This window comes from Ascaphus truei, chromosome 5, assembly GCF_040206685.1.
Source record: "Ascaphus truei isolate aAscTru1 chromosome 5, aAscTru1.hap1, whole genome shotgun sequence".
Lineage (NCBI taxonomy): Eukaryota > Metazoa > Chordata > Amphibia > Anura > Ascaphidae > Ascaphus > Ascaphus truei.
In genome coordinates, this window is record NC_134487.1 from 153,801,209 (window position 1) to 153,820,400 (window position 19,192).

The 19,192-nt window shown below is 44.2% G+C and overlaps 1 protein-coding gene across 7 annotated transcripts in view; it reads left to right on the top strand.

Moving 5' to 3' along the window:
• The window catches only part of FGF1 (fibroblast growth factor 1), a 124,908-nt gene extending 111,745 nt beyond the window's left edge, over window positions 1-13,163 (top strand). For 6 of the 7 annotated variants that reach the window (XM_075601064.1, XM_075601065.1, XM_075601061.1 and 3 more), the window contains 2 exons: window positions 5,307-5,410; window positions 9,807-13,163. In XM_075601064.1, coding sequence (XP_075457179.1) covers window positions 5,307-5,410; window positions 9,807-10,001 — 299 coding nt within the window. In that variant the 3' untranslated portion in view covers window positions 10,002-13,163. Of the gene's footprint in view, window positions 1-5,306; window positions 5,422-9,806 lie in introns of all 7 variants that reach the window. The other variant, XM_075601066.1, reaches the window with a different exon arrangement.
• The last annotated feature ends 6,029 nt before the right edge of the window (window positions 13,164-19,192 follow it).

Genomic DNA, 19,192 nt, shown 5'->3' on the forward strand with positions numbered 1-19,192 from the left:
CGCCCCGTGGGGTGAGTGACCGGACGTCCCCCGCAGATCGGCGATCCGACCGACGGAGTCCCGCCATCCCAGGACCTGGCGGAGATGGGAGAGAGACGCCTACACCACTGCGGACGGGTAAGCCAAAAAGCCCTATCTCTTACCTGGTCACAACAGACGGCGAAGCGCTGGAAGGGCCGCGCCAGGCCCAACGCGCACGTGGAGGAACGGCATCACTTCCGGTGGCGACGGCGGAGCAACCGGATGTCGTCGTGGAAGAAGAGATCCCGCATGGGGGTCCAACGCGAGATGGCGACGCTTCCGGTTCCGGGGAGGACGTCACTTCCGGTGGCGACGGCGGAACCCAGGAAGGGGAAGCTGTGACGCTTCGGCGATTGGGGGAAGGCCCCCGACCGCTCGTATTGCCCAGAAAATGGAGAGACGGTGTCAGGACTGAGGAGGGTGAGACATCATCCTTGGACCAGTCTATGGACAGCCAGGAGCGGGTCGTAACCCCGTGGGGTCCCGCCCCATGCCCCTATACCCAACCCCATGCCCTAGCTAATGCCCCTACCCCTATCCCACGGTCACCGGGTTCACCGCCCAGCTTGGAACTTGTGGACATACCTTTGGGGGGGGAGGAAAAACGGACTGGGGAGAGGCAGCTCAGTGGAGCTACGGAAGGTGACTCACGGGGAGGGGGAGAATTGAGGGTGGCGGATACAGCACCCCAACCGGCAGTAAAGGCTCCGGGGTCCTCGAGGTGGTCCAAACCGCGATCCACAAGGTCGTCAGGGGTGTTTTCATTTGATGACGACCGGGAACCAGGGCCTAATCCCTTTAAGGAGACCCGGTGGTGGGCTCCACTATTTGAGGGGTACTCCACATGGATGGACCGTACTCGGTTCCTCATCCGGCGGGAGGACGTGGTAGATTTCTGGTGGAGAGAGGGAGAGTTTACACCCGAGCAGAGGGACAGGGAATTACAGGAGAGGTGGTTCCAGCTGGAGCGTAGAGACATAGCGCCCATGGGTCCCGACACACTATCAGATCCAGTCGATCCTGATGAGCCCCTATCATGGGTGTTACCTGGGAGGGCAGGTAATGCTGATCTGACCAGGGTCAGTAGGGCAGAGAGGGCTATAATAGTCAAATATAAAAAATCTCATGGGTTGGAGTATCCCTATGTTCCGGAGCCCCTGATGGATGAAATTGAGGACAATAGGGAAATGTGGCTCCAAGAAACTATAGAGCTGTACTTAACCAATAGGGGGAGCGACATTGTAGGTAAAAAGGCGGAAGAAAGAATAGACACCCTGATGCGAGTGTGGAGCATAGGGAGAAATGTTCACAAACATAGGGTGACCTATGTGCCAGAGAGAGGATCACCTAGGCATTATTATGTTACGGTCCTGGATATGGGTAACCGGGAAGTGAGGAAACCTGACCCAGATCACTATTATTAAGGGGGTACTGAGACATTACGCGGGTTCGTGGCTGCTGGTCGGGGCGGGCTTGGCGGATGACTGTATTCATGTGTACTGTATTATGAGGAAATTTGTGTGATGTTAATTATGTTTTCCGTTACAGTGCTTCCTGGAAAGAGGTATACAAATTTAGGTCCCAGCGAGGACGATGGGATTCACCAGGGGGAGAATGTAGCGGCCATGTAAAATGCCTACAGTCATCTCTCCTGTTGGCAGTAAGGCCTGGTAAGTATGGGCATGCCAGCAGTAATTATGGAGGTTTCCCCTCACACCCTGGTGGGGTGCTCTGTGTATGGCTGGGACTGGTCACATGCTCTGACTCCATGGTTAGTGATGTCAGAGATGTGTCAGCCTCAGAAGCTTACATAAGGCACAGCACTGTGTCTAAAAGTTAGTTCTGTGTGTGTTGCTGAGGAAGGAGTTCCAGCTCGTGTCAGAGCTGAGGAAGGAGTTAAAGTTCTATTAGAGTGTCAGTTATGTTATAGTAACTCCATGGGAGGCTGTGTCCAGGGACCTGGCACAGGACAGTGATTCCTGCGGGAATAAGTGAATCCCTGATCTGGGTGACATACCTAACTAAAGGGAGCACTGGCGAGATGAGCGGCTGAAGATACTCCTTGTGGAGGGCAGTTGCCCACCGTGTCAATAAAGATGAGTTCAGCCAGAAACCCTCTCGTGTATCTATCAAGAATGAGTGTACAGAGAGGAGCACCACGGAGGAGTTCCTCGCCAGGATCATCCCCATGCGGACGCAGGGACCCTGGTGAGGTGGAGGCGCTGCACTGGAACTAGGTGAGACTCAGCACACTACCTCAGCTGCCTGTCTGACGGGTCCTCCCCACACACCATCATGCGGGAGACTCAGGAGTCCTGTAGCCAGCAGGTGCACCATATGACATATCCACACTGTAATGGGGTCCGGTTAGACCACAGGGGCCAATGTGAGATTGGGTGGGTCAGGCCGGGCCAGAAACACCGTTACACTAACATTATAGCATTTAAGGTGTGCAAGACTAAAACCTCTGACCATATTGTGATATATACATATTTAAATATTTAAAAAAATGCTCAAAGGGTTAACGTGTATATGTGATAAGGGGATAATCTCAGGGAATGTGTAAAGCTGCTTGGATATAAATCATGTGCTAAATATATATATATACTAGCTGAGAGACCCGGCGTTGCCCGGGATGTAAATGCGTAATAGGTAGTATTATTTATAAATCGTGGAACAATAGGTGAGTATTTGTTAGACAGGTGGGGTGAAGGTGGGGGTGGAGGGGTGGAGGGGAGGTGAAGGTGGGGGTGGAGGGGAGGTGAAGCGGGGGTAGAGGGGAGGTGAAGCGGGGGTGGAGGGGAGGTGAAGCGGGGGTGGAGGGGAGGTGAAGCGGGGGTGGAGGGGAGGTGTCAGGGGAAGCGGGGGTGGAGGGGAGGTGAAGCGGGGGTGGAGGGGAGGTGAAGGGGGGTGGAGGGGAGGTGAAGCAGGGGTGGAGGGGAGGTGAAGGGGGGGGATGGAGGGGAGGTGGAGGAGAGGTGAAGGGGGGGTGGAGGGGAGGTGAAGGGGGGGTGGAGGGGAGGTGAAGGGGGAGGGTGGAGGGGAGGTGAAGTGGGGGGGGGTGGAGGGGAGGTGAAGCGGGGTGGAGGGGAGGTGAAGGGGGGGGTGGAGGGGAGGTGAAGGGGGGGGGTGGAGGTGGAGGGGGGGTGGAGGGGAGGTGAAGGGGGGAGGTGGAGGTGAGGGGGTGGAGGGGAGGTGGGAGGGAGGTGGGGGGGAGGTGGAGGGGGGGTGGAGGGGAAGTGTAGTGAGGGGTGGGTGAGGGGAGGTGAAGGGCGCTCACTCACCCGTCCGGCCGCTCACTCACCCGTCCGGCCGCTCCCTCACCCGTCCGGCAGCTCCCACGTGGATCTGAGGCGGGAGGCAGCGTGTTGTGGCCGCTCCCCCGCTGTGCCCCGGGCGCGCTCGCTCACTCCGCTCCCCCGCTGACTGTAGCGGCGCTGGGGGGGGGTGGAGGGGAAGTGAGTGAGGGGAGGTGAAGGGGGGTGAGGGGAGGTGAAGGCCGCTCACTCACCCGTCCGGCAGCTCCCACGTGGATCTGAGGCGGGAGGCAGCGTGTTGTGGCCGCTCCCCCGCTGTGTCCCGGGCGCGTGCTCGCTCACTCCGCTCCCCCGCTGACTGTAGCGGCGCCAGGGGGGGGGGTGGAGGGGAAGTGAGTGAGGGGAGGTGAAGGGGGGTGAGGGGAGGTGAAGGCCGCTCACTCACCCGTCCGGCAGCTCCCTCACCCGTCCGGCAGCTCCCACGTGGATGGGGGGGTGAATGCGCGGGAAACAGGGAGAGGCGGAGCCTCCGGGACCGGTGGGGAAGAGAGCGGGAGATGACATCTTGGGACGGGGGGAGCCCGCGGCCTGTCACGCGGTGACAGGGGGAAGCCGGGACCGGAGGGGCATCCCCCCTCCCATCTCCTGTCCCGCGGCCTGTCACGCGCGGCGCCGGGGTGTGAGCTTGGGGGGGCGGGGTGTGAGCTTGGGGGAGGGGATGAGCTTGGGGGGGTGAGGTGTGTGTGTGTGTGTGTGTGTGTGTGTGTGTGTGTGTGTGTGTGTGTGTGTGTGTGTGTGTGAGAGAGAGACACTGTGTGTCCTTTGGGCCGTCACTCCGCCTCAGGCCAATGAGAGGTGTGCGGGGGCGGCCCAAGAGACCAATGAGATTTCCCCTAGGGACACCGAACATCCAGGCAGCAGGCAGGCAGCAGGCAGGCAGCATGCATGCATGCATGCAGGCATACAGTGCTTTCAATTATATAGTATAAGATTAATAATGACCATTGTGAAGGTGAGGGAACTCTTTGAGGTTGAGGTGTTCTAACAGTGAACCTGGGGATAAAATAGAGCACCTTCTAACGTCAACAAAAAGCCCACTGCAAGGTGTGCTGCTCTTCTGAAGCGCGGACTCCACATTGTAGAGCTATATAAAAAAAGAAGAGAGCGCACTCTTTGTGTAGTAGATAATATAAATGTATGGTCAGAAAAAAGTGGTAAGTATTGCATGTACAAAAAAATATATATAGTTTAAAAGCATTTAACAAAATCACTGCCTGTCCACTGTGGCATCTGGGAGCATCAACTGACTTCTGATCAGCTGTTGAAATCCAAGGGCTGAGGCATCACGGGCAGCAGCAAGTGTGTATGTGTATATGTATATATATATATATATATATATATATATATAAAATAAAAAATGAATAGACGATACCGTTCTGTGGCTAACGAAATGCTTTTATTTGTGCGAGCTTTCAAGATACACTGATCGCTTCTTCTAGCGATGTAACAATGAATAAAGCAAGAAAGGTTTTTACTTAAAACCAGTGCATCCTGGAATGTATCTGTGACTGAAGCTTATTCCACCCCCCTGTGCTGTATGCGATTTATGACATAAGGTGTTAAATGGTCCCTGAATATTGGTGATGTAAGAGTGTGTGTGTGTATGCGTGTAAATATTTAGACACAGCTTTCTGTGAGTAAGTGAACTGGTAATGCATCAAAACCCAGGCTGTGCTGAAAGCTTTGTAATGCAGCGAGCATAAGTTTATAAGGGTTCCATGTAAAAATGAATTTGAGGCAAAAGGTAACACTGTGTGCTCATTTGCATGTCATTTCCCAGAATCCCTTGCTGCAGTGGAAGCACTGTATGCTAGGCAATAATGGCGAAAAGCAGGGTTGCAGACATGTCTAAGACATGTGAATGTACTTAGAAGTGCTATTTTTATTTGATTATTTATATATATTAGTGTGTGTGTATACATACGTTTAAAATAACTGCCTTGTTTCTCTCTTTCAACTTACTTTCAGTTAAACTGCAGTTAAACGCGGAAAGCATGGGCGTGGTATATATAAAAAGCACAGAGACTGAGAATTATTTGGCTATGGACTCCAATGGCCTTTTATATGGAACAGTGAGTATGAGGTTTGTGTGGTGGCTGGATGTTTGGACTATTGATGCTATGAGTTCAGCTCCAGGAAAATAATAGTTAGACTTATCGAAATTCCAGCAAAATAAAAAAGCTATCTACCGTTCCTTCAAACAGCAGAGAATAAAACATACAGTATTTGAAAAAAAAAAAAAAACACAGTCAAGCTATGAAACGTTATTCTTGTAACTTTCGAAAAACGTTTGTGTTGAAACCCATATGCTAGTGATTGTAACGAAAACAAGTTCTGGAGTTAAACGTTTCTATTAACATTCATAAGGAAACAAAAGTAATTATACAACCAGCACTCATACTGTAACTCAGGATTTGTTTTAACTGTTCTTATTTTTCTTTTAATGGACAAGCTGAATGGAGCTGGCACGATCCCACTTCTGAAACTTTGCGATGAGTTGCATTAAAGGACTCGTGCATTTATTCTAGATAAGATGGGATATGTAAAAACCTTTGTGTTTCCTTTTGACCATCAACACTGGTAAATGTAATGATTATAGTTACAATCATAAAACCCTAGCACTCCTTTATCATAGCTTGCAAAGAAAGGAAAAGCATTTTTGATAGCAGATAACCGGACCTTCTTCTAAAGCAAATGTCTATAACATATGTATTAAGCTGAGGTTCATTGATTCAATTCGTTGCCTTTCACCCTTCCAAGGTAGATAAAATAAGGACTAGCTTAAATATTAAGCTCTTTTTAGATGTGTATTACATGACAACAATAATATTACTATAATTATAAATACTTCTGCTAAATTTAGATGGAATTTATCTAAGGCTAAGAAATTTTAAGCAATAGCAACAACACATATTTAACCCTTTGAGTATGCTATGATCTACCATGTACATCCAAAGGGACCAGATCAGAAAACATTTAAGAGTAGATGGGCCACAAGTTTAATATAATATGATGCTGGGTACATTTAAAAACGTGAAAATATAATATTTCAACATTTCGCAAGCATGCACAACATCTGTACCATATATATGTACATTAGCTTTAATTACAAGTGCTATTTTGTGTGAAAAATGACACTGCTCCTGCTAATTTCATACTAGTTGCTTGTGCAGCTGAGCCGAGGGCCTCATCAAGGCCTTTTGCAAGATGCATTTGGCCCGTTGGCCATGAGTTGAAGAGCCCTGCTCTACGTCATATGGTCTGGCTCTCTATGGGCCCTATGGGTAGCGAACATCATACTAGAAATGCTTGTTTCCTAGGCGGAGATCACATTCATTGCTCCAATGGAGGGGTGAACGTGATTGGAATAGAAGTCGAGTATTCTCCACTTCTGTTCACATCCTTGGGGCCTGTCAGTGATCATTACACCAAGTGAACATGTGGTTGAGTGCAGGAAGACCGGTGACTCAAAGGGTTAATGGTGAAAGTAAGTCTATATATTAACACTTTTCTAATTAGCTGAATGTGCAATAGGCCTGACCCTGCATGGTATTCTATAGATGAAAGCCTAGTTTTTTTTATTGACCAATCTATATAGGCTAGAACATCATGGTTAATATCTACTAAACTGTATCTTGGGTGCCTTTTTAGCACACCTGTATGTAGGCTATTCTCAATAACCCAACAAATTCCAAAGTATCCATAATTGGCAGCAATGCCTACTATTTCATATTTTTATTAATTATGTGATCTTTAAAATATTGTCCGGTATGAAAAATGTGTAACCCCTTTGATAGGATACAGCTATGTTTGCATGCTGCCCCCTGGCTGTCTCCTCTCTGGTGTGTGCTGCTGGTAAGGAGTTAAGCATTGGTGGACAGCTCTTCAGTCAATGACTGAGAGCCTAAAGAAGGGTCCCTCTGACAGGGTAGGAGGTATAAAGCAGCAGCAGGAGGACTACAACTCCCAAAAGTCTGTGCTGCTGAGATAGGATCACATGACATTAGACAAGACATTGAAAGAAAACACGCAGAGACACATGTTGGCATATGCTGTATTATGTGAAGAGTAGATGATCTCACCATTGAGTAACCCATATATGTTTCTGAGAGTATCTATAAATACACGCCCCTGTTATTCCAAGATATGTGGTGCTCTCTGCTAGCTAGCCCTCCGCTTCATTTAAGCTATCCACCATAAGATCAGGTGGGAAAAGACTGGTATCACCGGGTTCAGGCCCAGCCATTAAGCAATTCCAAGACATACATGAGCAGAAAAATCTATCTCAATCCGAAATTTTTAGGTACTCACAAATCAAACACATAATAATAATGCAGGTCCACACCATATAGCAACTTTACACCATCACCAATTATGAGTTGCTCTTTGACCCTGGTACTGTACTTACAGTAGACAAGGGCCAAATTTCAGCAATTTACCAGCAGCTGCCGAGCCCGATTTTATTACCTAAAATGCCTATATATGCGGAAATGTGAGGGGGAACTGTGCGAAACATTTGTAGCTGAGGATTGGAGAAACATATGTCTGGCGGGTAGCCAAGGGCTCAATATGCACAACCACAAAAGAAAATGCCTACAAAGTATTATTCTGCTGGTATTTGACCCCGGTTAGGCTACATGCCATGAATGCCTCATGCAAGGCAAGCTGCTTCCGGGGTTGTGTCCAAAACAGTTCATTACTGTATATCTGGTGGTTTTTGCCCCATTTTGGAGGAGAATACTCCCATTTATTAATTCCCTCTTGAACACCTCACTGAGACCCGAACCATGGTCAGTTCTGTTGGGAGATCAGGAATGGATCTTCCCAAGTGGGAGGCCAAACGCGTAGGCACATTCCCACGGCCACCAGTTGCCATGTGGCAGCACACTGTAAAAGGCCTAATGCCCTGGACATGAACATGGTCATGAATAGGTCAAATCTAGGGTCAGTCAGCACTACTGCTACGCAGAAATATAAAGGAAAAAGTGGTGCATGCAGGTATGAGGGTCTCCCTAAACCGGCGCCAGATACAAAAGTGAAAGAGTAGCCGCAGCACTCATAAGCAGCTATAACACCAATAAAGGTCAAACAGAAAGCAATGCAATGAGAGAAAAAAATCTAATTAAGCAGAATATGCTAAACAGGGTATTGTCAGAAGGAAACTACCCAGACACATACTCACACAGAGAGGGGTATACCCAGCCAGGAGGACAGGGAAAATCTAGGGGACAAGCAACACATTACTCTACACACTACAAAACATGTAAATAACACAATAAAGTGCAAAAAAGTGCTTCACAGTGTCAGAAGGCAAAATCACAAAAAAACACACACAAAAAAGGAAAACATAGCCCAAAGTCAAGGGGGTGGCTACATCTCATGCATTAAGCCCTTCATATGAATACTTAATCTGTAAGAAGGTAATGAAGGAAGGTTGGAGTCGGAGGGGAGAGGGAACTTTAACATGAATGCAGGTCTTCTATAGCAGGAGTGCGCAAACTTTTTCGGCTGCTCGCCCTCCTTCCCCCCATTCCCTTTGCCTTTTCTTCAGCGTTTTCTGACGTCACCATGTCACCCCGCAGCGCCATTTGATGCCACGTTGCCATGGCAACGTGTCGCCAGAAGCCGCCGTAGACAAGGTTAGTGACATAAAGAGGCCTCGTGCGGTACCCCGGCATTTGTTTTAAATGCTTTGGGGAAGAGCGCGGGGCCTCTGTAAGTGATGTGCACCCCCCACAAAATGTTGTGCCCCCCCCAGTTTGCGCACCCCTGTTCTATAGTCCGACTCCGTCCGCGGTACAGCTGCCTCTATGAGTGCAGAGAAGATGGGGATACACACGTTTTCACTGGCAATGCCGGGCTCCGGGGGGTGGTGATCGCTCTCTTTTTTTCCGCCCTTTTTTTTTAATTACAAACTGTACTACGTCATTTGGTTCACCTCTTATTATTATGTTATTTTATTATAATGTTTCCTTCTTTTTTTCTATATCCCATAAAAACTGCCAGACAAAAACAGTTTAAAAATAAATAAATATATATATATAAAGTTGAAAAGCAAGTAGGAATAGCATCTTTAAAACAGCGATGGGAAATAAATACCCAGGTTAGCAGTTGTGAATTTGGTCATAACAGCATTAGATGTTTCCATAGTTTATAGAATCCACACACATACTGTAGCATGCAAATGTGATTCTGGAAAGAATGTTGCAATTTGCAGGAATAGTTATGTTAGTGGCAAAGCATCTCTCACCATGAGAGAAAATGCAAAAGAACACATTTTAAATAAGTACCAGACAGATCCGCAGCAGGAAGCCCAGAGCAGCATTGGTTTTAAATGCTGACCGACAGCAACTATTTTCATAGCCAGAACGTAACTCTTGTCCAGAGCTCTGATCCAACTTGGCTAAATATAAGACCAAAGATTTACTCTCCCACAAGCAATAAACTGTGTTTTTATTTTTTCTCAAGCTGACGCTGAGCGAGGAATGCCTGTTCTTGGAGACTTTAGAAGAGAATCATTACAACACGTACAAGTCAAAGAAGTATGCAGAACTGAACTGGTTTGTTGGCATAAAGAAGAATGGGACAAGTAAGCGAGGTTCACGAACTCACTATGGCCAAAAAGCCATATTGTTCCTCCCATTACCAGTGTCAAGTGACTAGGGGATTCAAGCGAACAACATCAAGCAAACAATTGATCTGCCTTCAAACTCATATTGCTACTGTATGTTATATCTGGTGTCACTGTAAGTAACGATGTTACATTCAGAGAGCAAATGAGTTAGTTGACAGGAAAATGCTTACACTGCGTATTGACACAATCCTAGTCTCTCAGAATGGCCTTTATATTCAGAGCTGTATATTTATCTTCACACTAAATAGATGAGGAAAACAGTAATATGTAATAGGAAAGACACAGGTCTACCTGTGTGTACAAAAAGCAGACACTAATATGTGCATCTTTATTTATTTATTTTTAAATATTGTTATACAGTACTTTTCATTGTAATCCAGTTTTGGACAACAACATTGTCGTTATGGTTGCATCTAATTAACAAATGATTTAAGATTTTTCTGGCCACTGTCACCGTTTATGTTTCGTGTTTGGAAGATTAAAGTAACAAAGAACAAAGCTACTGTATAGTAAATGTAGGAGTAGAGTTTAGGAAGACAGACATAATTTTAATAGTTTTCCTATCATGAGAATCTGTCTCCAGTACTAAGAATACAGTGACCCCGAAATAAAGAGATAGATCTGGAATATTCTACATAGCTGCTAGTTATGGGCATGGACGTGATTTGTTTAGTCTATGCAGTCAACACCTACTCATGTGAACCCTTCCACTTACTCACACTACAACTGTAGTAGTTACACCAGTTCTTCTCAAACCATTCCATATTGCGGACCACTTCAATGTTCATAATCGTTTGAAGGACCAACATACTTACACTTAGTCTTGTTCCTGAATACTATACTTTAAACCACAATTAAAGTTTTCGGGGAACAAGGTTTGCGAACCACTGAATTACAAATCTACATTTTATTGGTAGAGTGAAGCAGCAATATATTATGTATGAAAGCTGATAGGAACGTGTCACTTACAGTATTTGGCAACATGAAACGATGTAGCTGAGTGTATATATAGTAATACTGCTTGTGTCACAAATGCCAGTAATCTGTGTCTTGTGGGATTCTTGGAGCATGGTCCCTTGAGCGACAATCCCTAAAAGGGCAATTGCTACAGAACATATAAAACTACTGAAGGAACTCGTATCTGAATAAAAAAGAAATCATAGCTGTCAAGAAAATATTATTATTACATTATTTTTCCAAAAATAAATTACTAGAGGATGCCACATTAACAATAAAGTATAGTTTCTTGTCTATGCTTTAAAACCAACTTCTCTCTGCTAGGCAAGATGTTAAGTCCCCTACAAATCATAAGTTTACAGTGTCTATGTCTGTATTAATCACTGGTTAAATTCCATCCAAGGTCAAGTCTGATTTTCATCCTTCCAAGGTAGATCAAATAAATATCTGTCATTCACCTATTTAATTATACAGCTCTTTTTAGATGAAAGTGTTCTATGACAAACATAAATAATCATAAGATTACTATAATAATAATAATAATAATATTATTATTATTGCTGTAAATAAAAATACTTATCCCTACTTGTTTTAAATCTTTACTAGCAAAGAGAATCATACAGACAACATTTTGTGAGCATGATGGAAAAGTCTAGGTCAGTCTGCACCCTGCAATAACTCCATGCTTTTGTCGCCCATTAATACAATTACCAGGGGAAGGATGGCCAGTCAAAGAAAAAAGAACAAAATACAGTGCACTAATAGTGTCACAGTGATAAAAGCTTTCTGAGCAACTCCTTTGGGTAGTTGTGCCTTGGAGAAACAAGAGAATGCAATTTTCTGCAGTCTGTGTCTGCTCTTTCATAGTAGTTTCTGGAAATCCCGTGCAGTATTTGCGTGCGGAGGACACAAGTGTATTAGACTATCCCCACTCAAAATGGATGACCATATGCCACTTATATTTTAAAAAGTACACCTATTGCTCATGTCACTTCTATCTAATATTGTAACATACTGTAACCTATATTTCCCTATATCATCAAACATATAGCTCCTGCCCCGTGGTTTCCAGTTGCTCTTTTCTCTCCTAAGCAGGTCCTATTCTTTTTCATGTGGTCCTGACATTCTAAATGACATCAGTTATTGTGCATATCAGTCTGGCTGTGATTACCTGCAGTTTCTTGCAGACACTAACATTAGATGCATCGAACGGAAGCAGAGGTCAAAGTGCCATGGTCCTAGGGGTCATAGAGGACCACTACTTTTTTTATATACAAATCCAGATTATCACTCCCTGGTTTATTTACATTTCCACTTTCTTTTTAAAATGTATCATGTATTTATTTAAAAAAATAAATTGATACAGCTCTTTGTTTTTAGACCACGAACCTGGCATACAATATGTCCAAATAGCTCTGTCCTTTTTGTTTGTGAAGTCTAACATGTTCGAGAAACCAGGTACAGTACCGCTCCTTGTTCTAAGGCACTTCTACCACTTAACAGAAATCTATGTTGGTAGCACCATCTTGGATTAAGGGCTGTGTTTATTAAGCAGTGCAATGCCATAAGGCACCCTACAGCCTATTCCAGTGAAAATGCTCAGCACAATTTAGTGAAGACGGCCCCAAGTCTCAGCAAGAAAAGGGCCGAGCAGGGTCTTCTCAGCGGAAGTGAAAGCCAAAGGACCGTACAGGCTACCAAAGCCTACACACGGCTGCAAGGGTTCAAATAAAACGCCAAGCTGTTCTGATAGAAAAAAGACACCTAACACGGTCCTAAGTGGAAACATTTACATGTCAACTTCTGTTTCTTGTTTTTCATCAATAAATGATCCCCTCTTTATGGTTTTGCTGCTTACCCACAGATGACCCAAAATGATTATCAGTGTTTTAGGATCTGAAATGCTAGAAAGATACTGTGGCTCATATTTACTAAGTGGTGCTATGCCACAAGACATCTATTGACATCAAAGACATCTGGTAGCCCATTGCATAGGTAGTAAGGGGTCTCCTCGTGTCTTATGGACCAGCACCGCTCAGTAAATATGGCCGTAAATGTCTAGTTACTTGCTGAACAATTACATTGTGACTGTAAACCTTCAGAATCATTTTTTTGTATTTATTTATTAAGAAAAGCTGTATTTAAAAGAATAAATATATATATGTATGAAATATCAATGCTAAATATATAACTTTAGTAAATAAAATAAATACCCATACAATGCAAGTAAGAAATATTGTGTATTGTTTGCTTTTTAAAAAAAAAATCATTTTGTATTGTTTGCATTGATTTCTATGATCTGAAAGGCAGAATTAATTTTAGGACAGCAGAAAAGAAAGATCGGTGTGACTGCCGCTCCGAGTGAAAAAATATTGGAAACTCACCAGCTCCCCCCCCCCCTTTCCCAACCCCCCCTTCCCTTTCCTCTCCCCTTCCTCTCCTTCCCCCCCCCCCACCTTCACCTCACATTTATTACATTTATTATTTAAAGCCACAGCTATACCGGTTTGGACCTTTTTCTCTGAGACAAGTAATAAGAGTCCCTGACTTTTTGGACTCCTTCAGAGAATTTATAATTTCATATTATGTGAATGTCTATCTTTAGAATATAATGCTCTATACTTTTAATATTCCATTTCTTGTTTCAACTATTGCATTTTTTTCACAATTATGTAATGATAAACTGCCTTTGTGTGTGTTTACATGTCTCTGAATTCAGATGAATCTATTCATAATGGACTAAATATACTAATTATTAACAAAGTATAATTGGTTATAATACGTATCTATTTTCACATTTGATTTTGTTAAGGTTCATGATTGTAGTTATTATGAAAACAATTCAACTCCACATGTTGATGTGGGTTTTAATTTATGTCCTTAAACATACCATCAAGTCTCTAAAATTAGAGGCACTATTTACTAGTCCATTTATGCTTAGAATATACTATTATCTGTAATCAGATTCATGATGAATGTTTGCTTATCATTTACTATTCTACAATACAATTAATTAAAAAAATGTTTTTAATAATTGTTATGTTTTGTTATTTAATTATTCGTTTATTTATCTCTATACTTAATTTCCTATCATTATTTTGTCTTATTTACTATATCAATATCAGATGGACTTATTTTCTTATTATTTTTTCCTTTTCTTTCCCTTTCTTTTTCTTGTATCCAGTTTGTTGTCAAGCATATTATCTTTTTACCTGTTTCTCTCTATATGTCATTATATGTTAATTGACATCAGCTGTTCTGTCTCTGTGGGGGAGGTATATATTGCGCCTTCATCTCCTAACGGCACACTCCTTGAAAAAGCACCATTGTGGGCGTGAAACGCGTGGGAGGAGGAGTTTTGTCCTATCTTTGTCCGTTTTTATGTAGCTGAATAAATGGATTTTAACTTCTAAATCAGCTGGTGAGTTTCCAACATTTCTTCACTCGGAGCGGCAGTCACATTGATCTTTCTTTTCTGCTGAATCTACTCTGATCGACGGACACCACCGGGGGTACAGGAAGGTGAGCTCTGACTCATTCAGACTCGCGGCGAGGAGGTATTCCCTAGTGAGTGCGTGACTCAACACCACAACCGGCCAGGAGAGACGGGGTAAGAGGACTATCATAGCATCTAGGGGTACACATATTAGTGGGGACCACCCGCTCTGTGTAAGCACCCCGTTACATTTGCACTATCATTACCCCCCACCTTATGTCTCTCCATCTCCCAGCACTGGATACATTACTCCACAAGCTCCAGCTTTATATATTTTTTATTGTGAATTATTATTCTTACTACATTCCTAGAGCTGATATTCGGTTTAACTTTCATAAATTTTAGGACAGATGAATAAAATCTAATAACGCTTTTAAAGATTTCACCAAACACAACTTCTAGTTTCTCCAGAAACAAATAGGGACTGTGTAGAACTAGATATATGTATTATTATTTACAACTAGATTATTTTTAAAATTATTATTATTGGACTGATTAGTATTAGAATGTAATGGCCAACGTTCACTAAACTCTGTTAAATCTGCAACAATTGTGTTATTGAAAAGCACCAACTGTTTTTTTTAATTGATACCTATTTTTTAACACCCACATACATTGTTTTTCTTTTTTTTGTAACTTTGTTTAGTACAGTTTTAAATGCATTATACAATAACGACCAGAAAAAGCAGCAGAGAAATGAATGAAGGGATAGAGGGGGCTACATAACATAAAAAGACATGAGGAGGGGTTCAGGGCGTTATGAGGATATACATCCAGTATATAGTATTACACTTTGTACATGAACAGATCACAACATCATTTTAACACAGTGCTTTCTCTTTTTTCCATAACTTTCTTTTCTTTTTTGAAGAGATGAATAATATTGGTTTAGCCAATTCTGGCTGCTGCTAAGTTTAACTCCTGGAGTGGCAGAGAGGTACAGCATCAGTCCTGGCACTGGTTGTATTAATAAACTCAGAAAATCCCCCATTGCCATGAAATAAGGAAATAACCCATGTTCATAGATATTTTGCTGCAACCTAAAAAAAAAAAAAAAAAAACCTTCTGGAAAAAATAATAACCAGACTTTGGCTCTTTATTGTGGAAATGGGATTTCTCTTTTTATCACCATTAACTCTGAGCGGTACAGAGGAGGCAGCTGTAGGGCTGGAACAGCATCTGTGCAGCCAGATATTTCTTTACACATAGGGTGGTTGGAAATAGGAATGTGGTTGCCAACCATAGCAATGGGAGTGAGCTGTTTAAATCAATTTAAGTGGAAACTGGACACATTTTTGGAAGGGAAGAGAGATCAAGGGACACAGCTACTATTTTAAAGTTTGGTTAACAAAATTAGGATATTGGTCATATCCTGAACGATGGTGTGTCCTATATTTGTAACAGTACCAAGGAAAACTATTATGTTCTTTATCACCAGCAAGTGTCACATTCAAGAGATGGAATAAAAAAATGCATATTTCTCTTGAGATTCTTTCCACAAACTAAAAGCAGAGAATGACTTCTCAAAATCCTACAGCTCGTTTCATGTCTCCCCTGTATGTCGCTTTCTAAAACACTATTGGTGCACTCTAATCATTGCAGCTGCTTCTCTGACCCTCAGCAAGCACCACGCCAAGAACTCCACCAGCAAGCCCATCTCTCTTCCAAGCCCGGGCTCCAAAAATTATCCAGACAAACAGAGCCAACTGCATCCATCTCCAGGGCTAGGTGACTGAATAATGCCACCTTAAAACGAAACAGTGAATCGGCTATTGCATTTACCACCCCAGGCACAGGCATAGCCCTAAACTGGATATTATGCATTAAGAAAAGCAGAACCAGATCACCAACAGCCCGGGCAACCAGATGGACTGGTGAGTTGGCTGTTATGTTGTCTGACCAAAACATCACCCTTTTGTTACTAAGATGGGAGACAAAACCCTCCACAACCATGAACACTGTAAAGAGCTCCAGGAACGTCAATTTCTTACCAGGCCCATGTCCACCCATACTTGTGGGCACGTCTTGGTGTGCCATTGTCCCCTAAAAAACACAAAGAGGCCTCAGGACCCAGACACATCTGTACAAAGCTCAAGTTTACCGTTCCAAATCTCTAGTTCCAACCATAGCCTCCTACCATTTTATTGCTTTATAGATACCTGCTAAACTGCCAAATTATCACTTTTACTGTAGCTTTAAAGACCCTTTTAACCCAAAGGAAGCTATTGCCAACCTATGCTTAAAAACTCCCTACAAGCAAATGCCAGATGCCCAGCTAGCTTACCTCTCAAAACAACCGAACAAAAAACTACAAATACCTGGCCTGACATAATTGCCTAGGTAATACAAGACCCTTCATTTGCTGCCACCTGCCTTGCCACTCAATCCAAAAAGGAACGAAATAACTTAAAATAAAAGCATGAAATGAAACAATCTTAAGCAACTCTGGGCCGAGCGGCTACCACCGCACGCTGAACAGTCATACAGTACGTAAAACAGCTTGTGGTTTCCCACTTGCAATTGCCCTCATTGAACATCCAGTGCACCCCCATCCCAAGTTGGTCAACTGCCCAGTGTGCATCACCGTTTTAACCTTAGCCAAGAGAACCCCAATTCTGAAGACTTACCTCCCAAAATAACAGAATCAGGGAGCAGTGTCCATATGCCCACAAACTCGCCTGTTCAAACCTCTTCGTTTGTGGTCAAAATTAAGTACTGTACATGCTCAGTGGATTTGCCTGACACAAATAAGTCTCTGCAAGCTCCTTTGCAACCTCAAACATAGCTGCTTTAAACTGGTGTTCCTGTACCAGTGACTAGTAGGTAGAAAGGAGGCAGGCACACGGTCTCAATCAGCAATGACATTTAATGTGCCTTAGAAACCGACGTTTCGGCAGTGCAAATACTGCCTTTCTCAAGGTGAGGGCTACAGAACATAGAAGATAGAACTCATATAAATACCCCCATGTACTCACCCCTCCTCGCTCAGAACCGCACTGTCTACGACATTGACGCGATGACGTCAGCGCGACGCGCCGTGATGACGTCAGGGGGCAGGTCCCATGTAGTACAGCACCCACGGAGCTGTGCTGAGAACCTGAAGCCATGCCTCCTCCAAGATGCCGACACCCCGCGATTTGACGTCAGCTGTCAGAGGGGGCGGGTCCCAGGCAGCACAATACTCACCGGGGCTGTGCTGGAGATGTAAATCCATCGCCATGGGAACCCTGTCTGAGCTTGGAAGAGTGAGATCCCCCACAACAAGCCTAAAGGTGCAGGAAAAAGAACATACATTATCTATGAATACTGTAACACAAGTGCTGTACAAACACACCTTGTCCCAGTGGTCAGAAAATAATTAAAAAGTCTTTCTCTGTACCAGTAACTCCCACAGGTACCAACACCTTGCCTATTCAAATCCGCTATAAGTTTGCCAAATTTATTAAAACCCAATTCCTCCCCCCCCCCCTTATCCAGTTGCTCCATCACAGAGCACAAAGATGCCCACACCGCCCCAATATCTCAAGAACCAATAGGTCCTCAAAAGTCAGAGAACCGTGGATCAGCTCCAGGGGACATACTAGTTCAGGTAATATTTAACTTCATTTGTGAAGGGATTTTGTGGTAGCCAAATAAGCAGCAGTGGTACAAATACAAAAAGATTTCTAGTTTGCTTGTAACATTTTAAGCTTCCTTTGATAGGACCGTCAGGTTATGGTCCCCTAACTAAAGCATTGTGTCCACTGCAAATAGGAACATCCATAAACTATTTTTCTCTATTTTTGGCCAGCAATTAATTTGGGTCCTTCTCTAAGTAGTAAATCTAATTGTTCGGAAGAAGTGCCATTCATTGTTAAAAAAAAGTCTAAGATCAGATGCCCTTCATTTTTTCCCAATATTCAAACTGGTATAAACGAAGATCAACATTGGTGCTCATGATCCAGCTTTGGAGATACCAAACCAGTGCTTCCTCTGTAGCCATGACCAGGCAGGCTGCGAGGGAGCTCCCCTCCCCTCTCCTAATTACCCGGTACCCACATAAACACATACAAATAATGACAGAGACCGGATCTGGAGGTATAAAGGCCACAGCTTTTAATGTAACATTACATCATTGGGTAAATGCCAATCCCTGCCAGAGTGCTCGCTAAATGGGTGAAAGGTCAAATGGTTCTTGAACGGCCCAGGTGGTCCGGCCGTTATCGCGAGTGGGCTTCCGGAAGTCACGTTTAAATAACCCCTGCCCACTCGTCACTCCCAGCCCCACCGGGATTTACCGGCACAGAGCCCCGTCTGGCAAGGACAAGCACTTACCCCCCCAACTGCCGCCGCAACAGTGGTCAAACTCAACCCATCCTTTGAGGAACTTCAGTCCTTTTCGTATTTCTTTGCAAAAGTATATTGACTTCACGCTGTAACAGAACAATAATAAATGTTAACAATATTCATAAGCAAGGGATAAATGACAAACAATGGTAACTGTTAACAATATTCATCAACATGGAACGGGTGGGTGGGAAATCGCTGGTAGAGAGTGGACTGACCACGCTTTCTGCCAGCTGAGTTGTTAAGTCCTCCCCCGGCTCCTCCTCCCGCCCCCATGCCGCATCATCCCCCGCTCTCGCCGGCGGGAAGGAGAGCAGCCAGGGAGCACCAAGGAGATGAAGGAGAGCCTTGCCCCCCGGTCATGGCGGCCCCATGCTTAGGGCTGGGGGCTGCTGTTTAACTCTACAGCAAGAACCTCAGGATAATCATACACATAGAAAG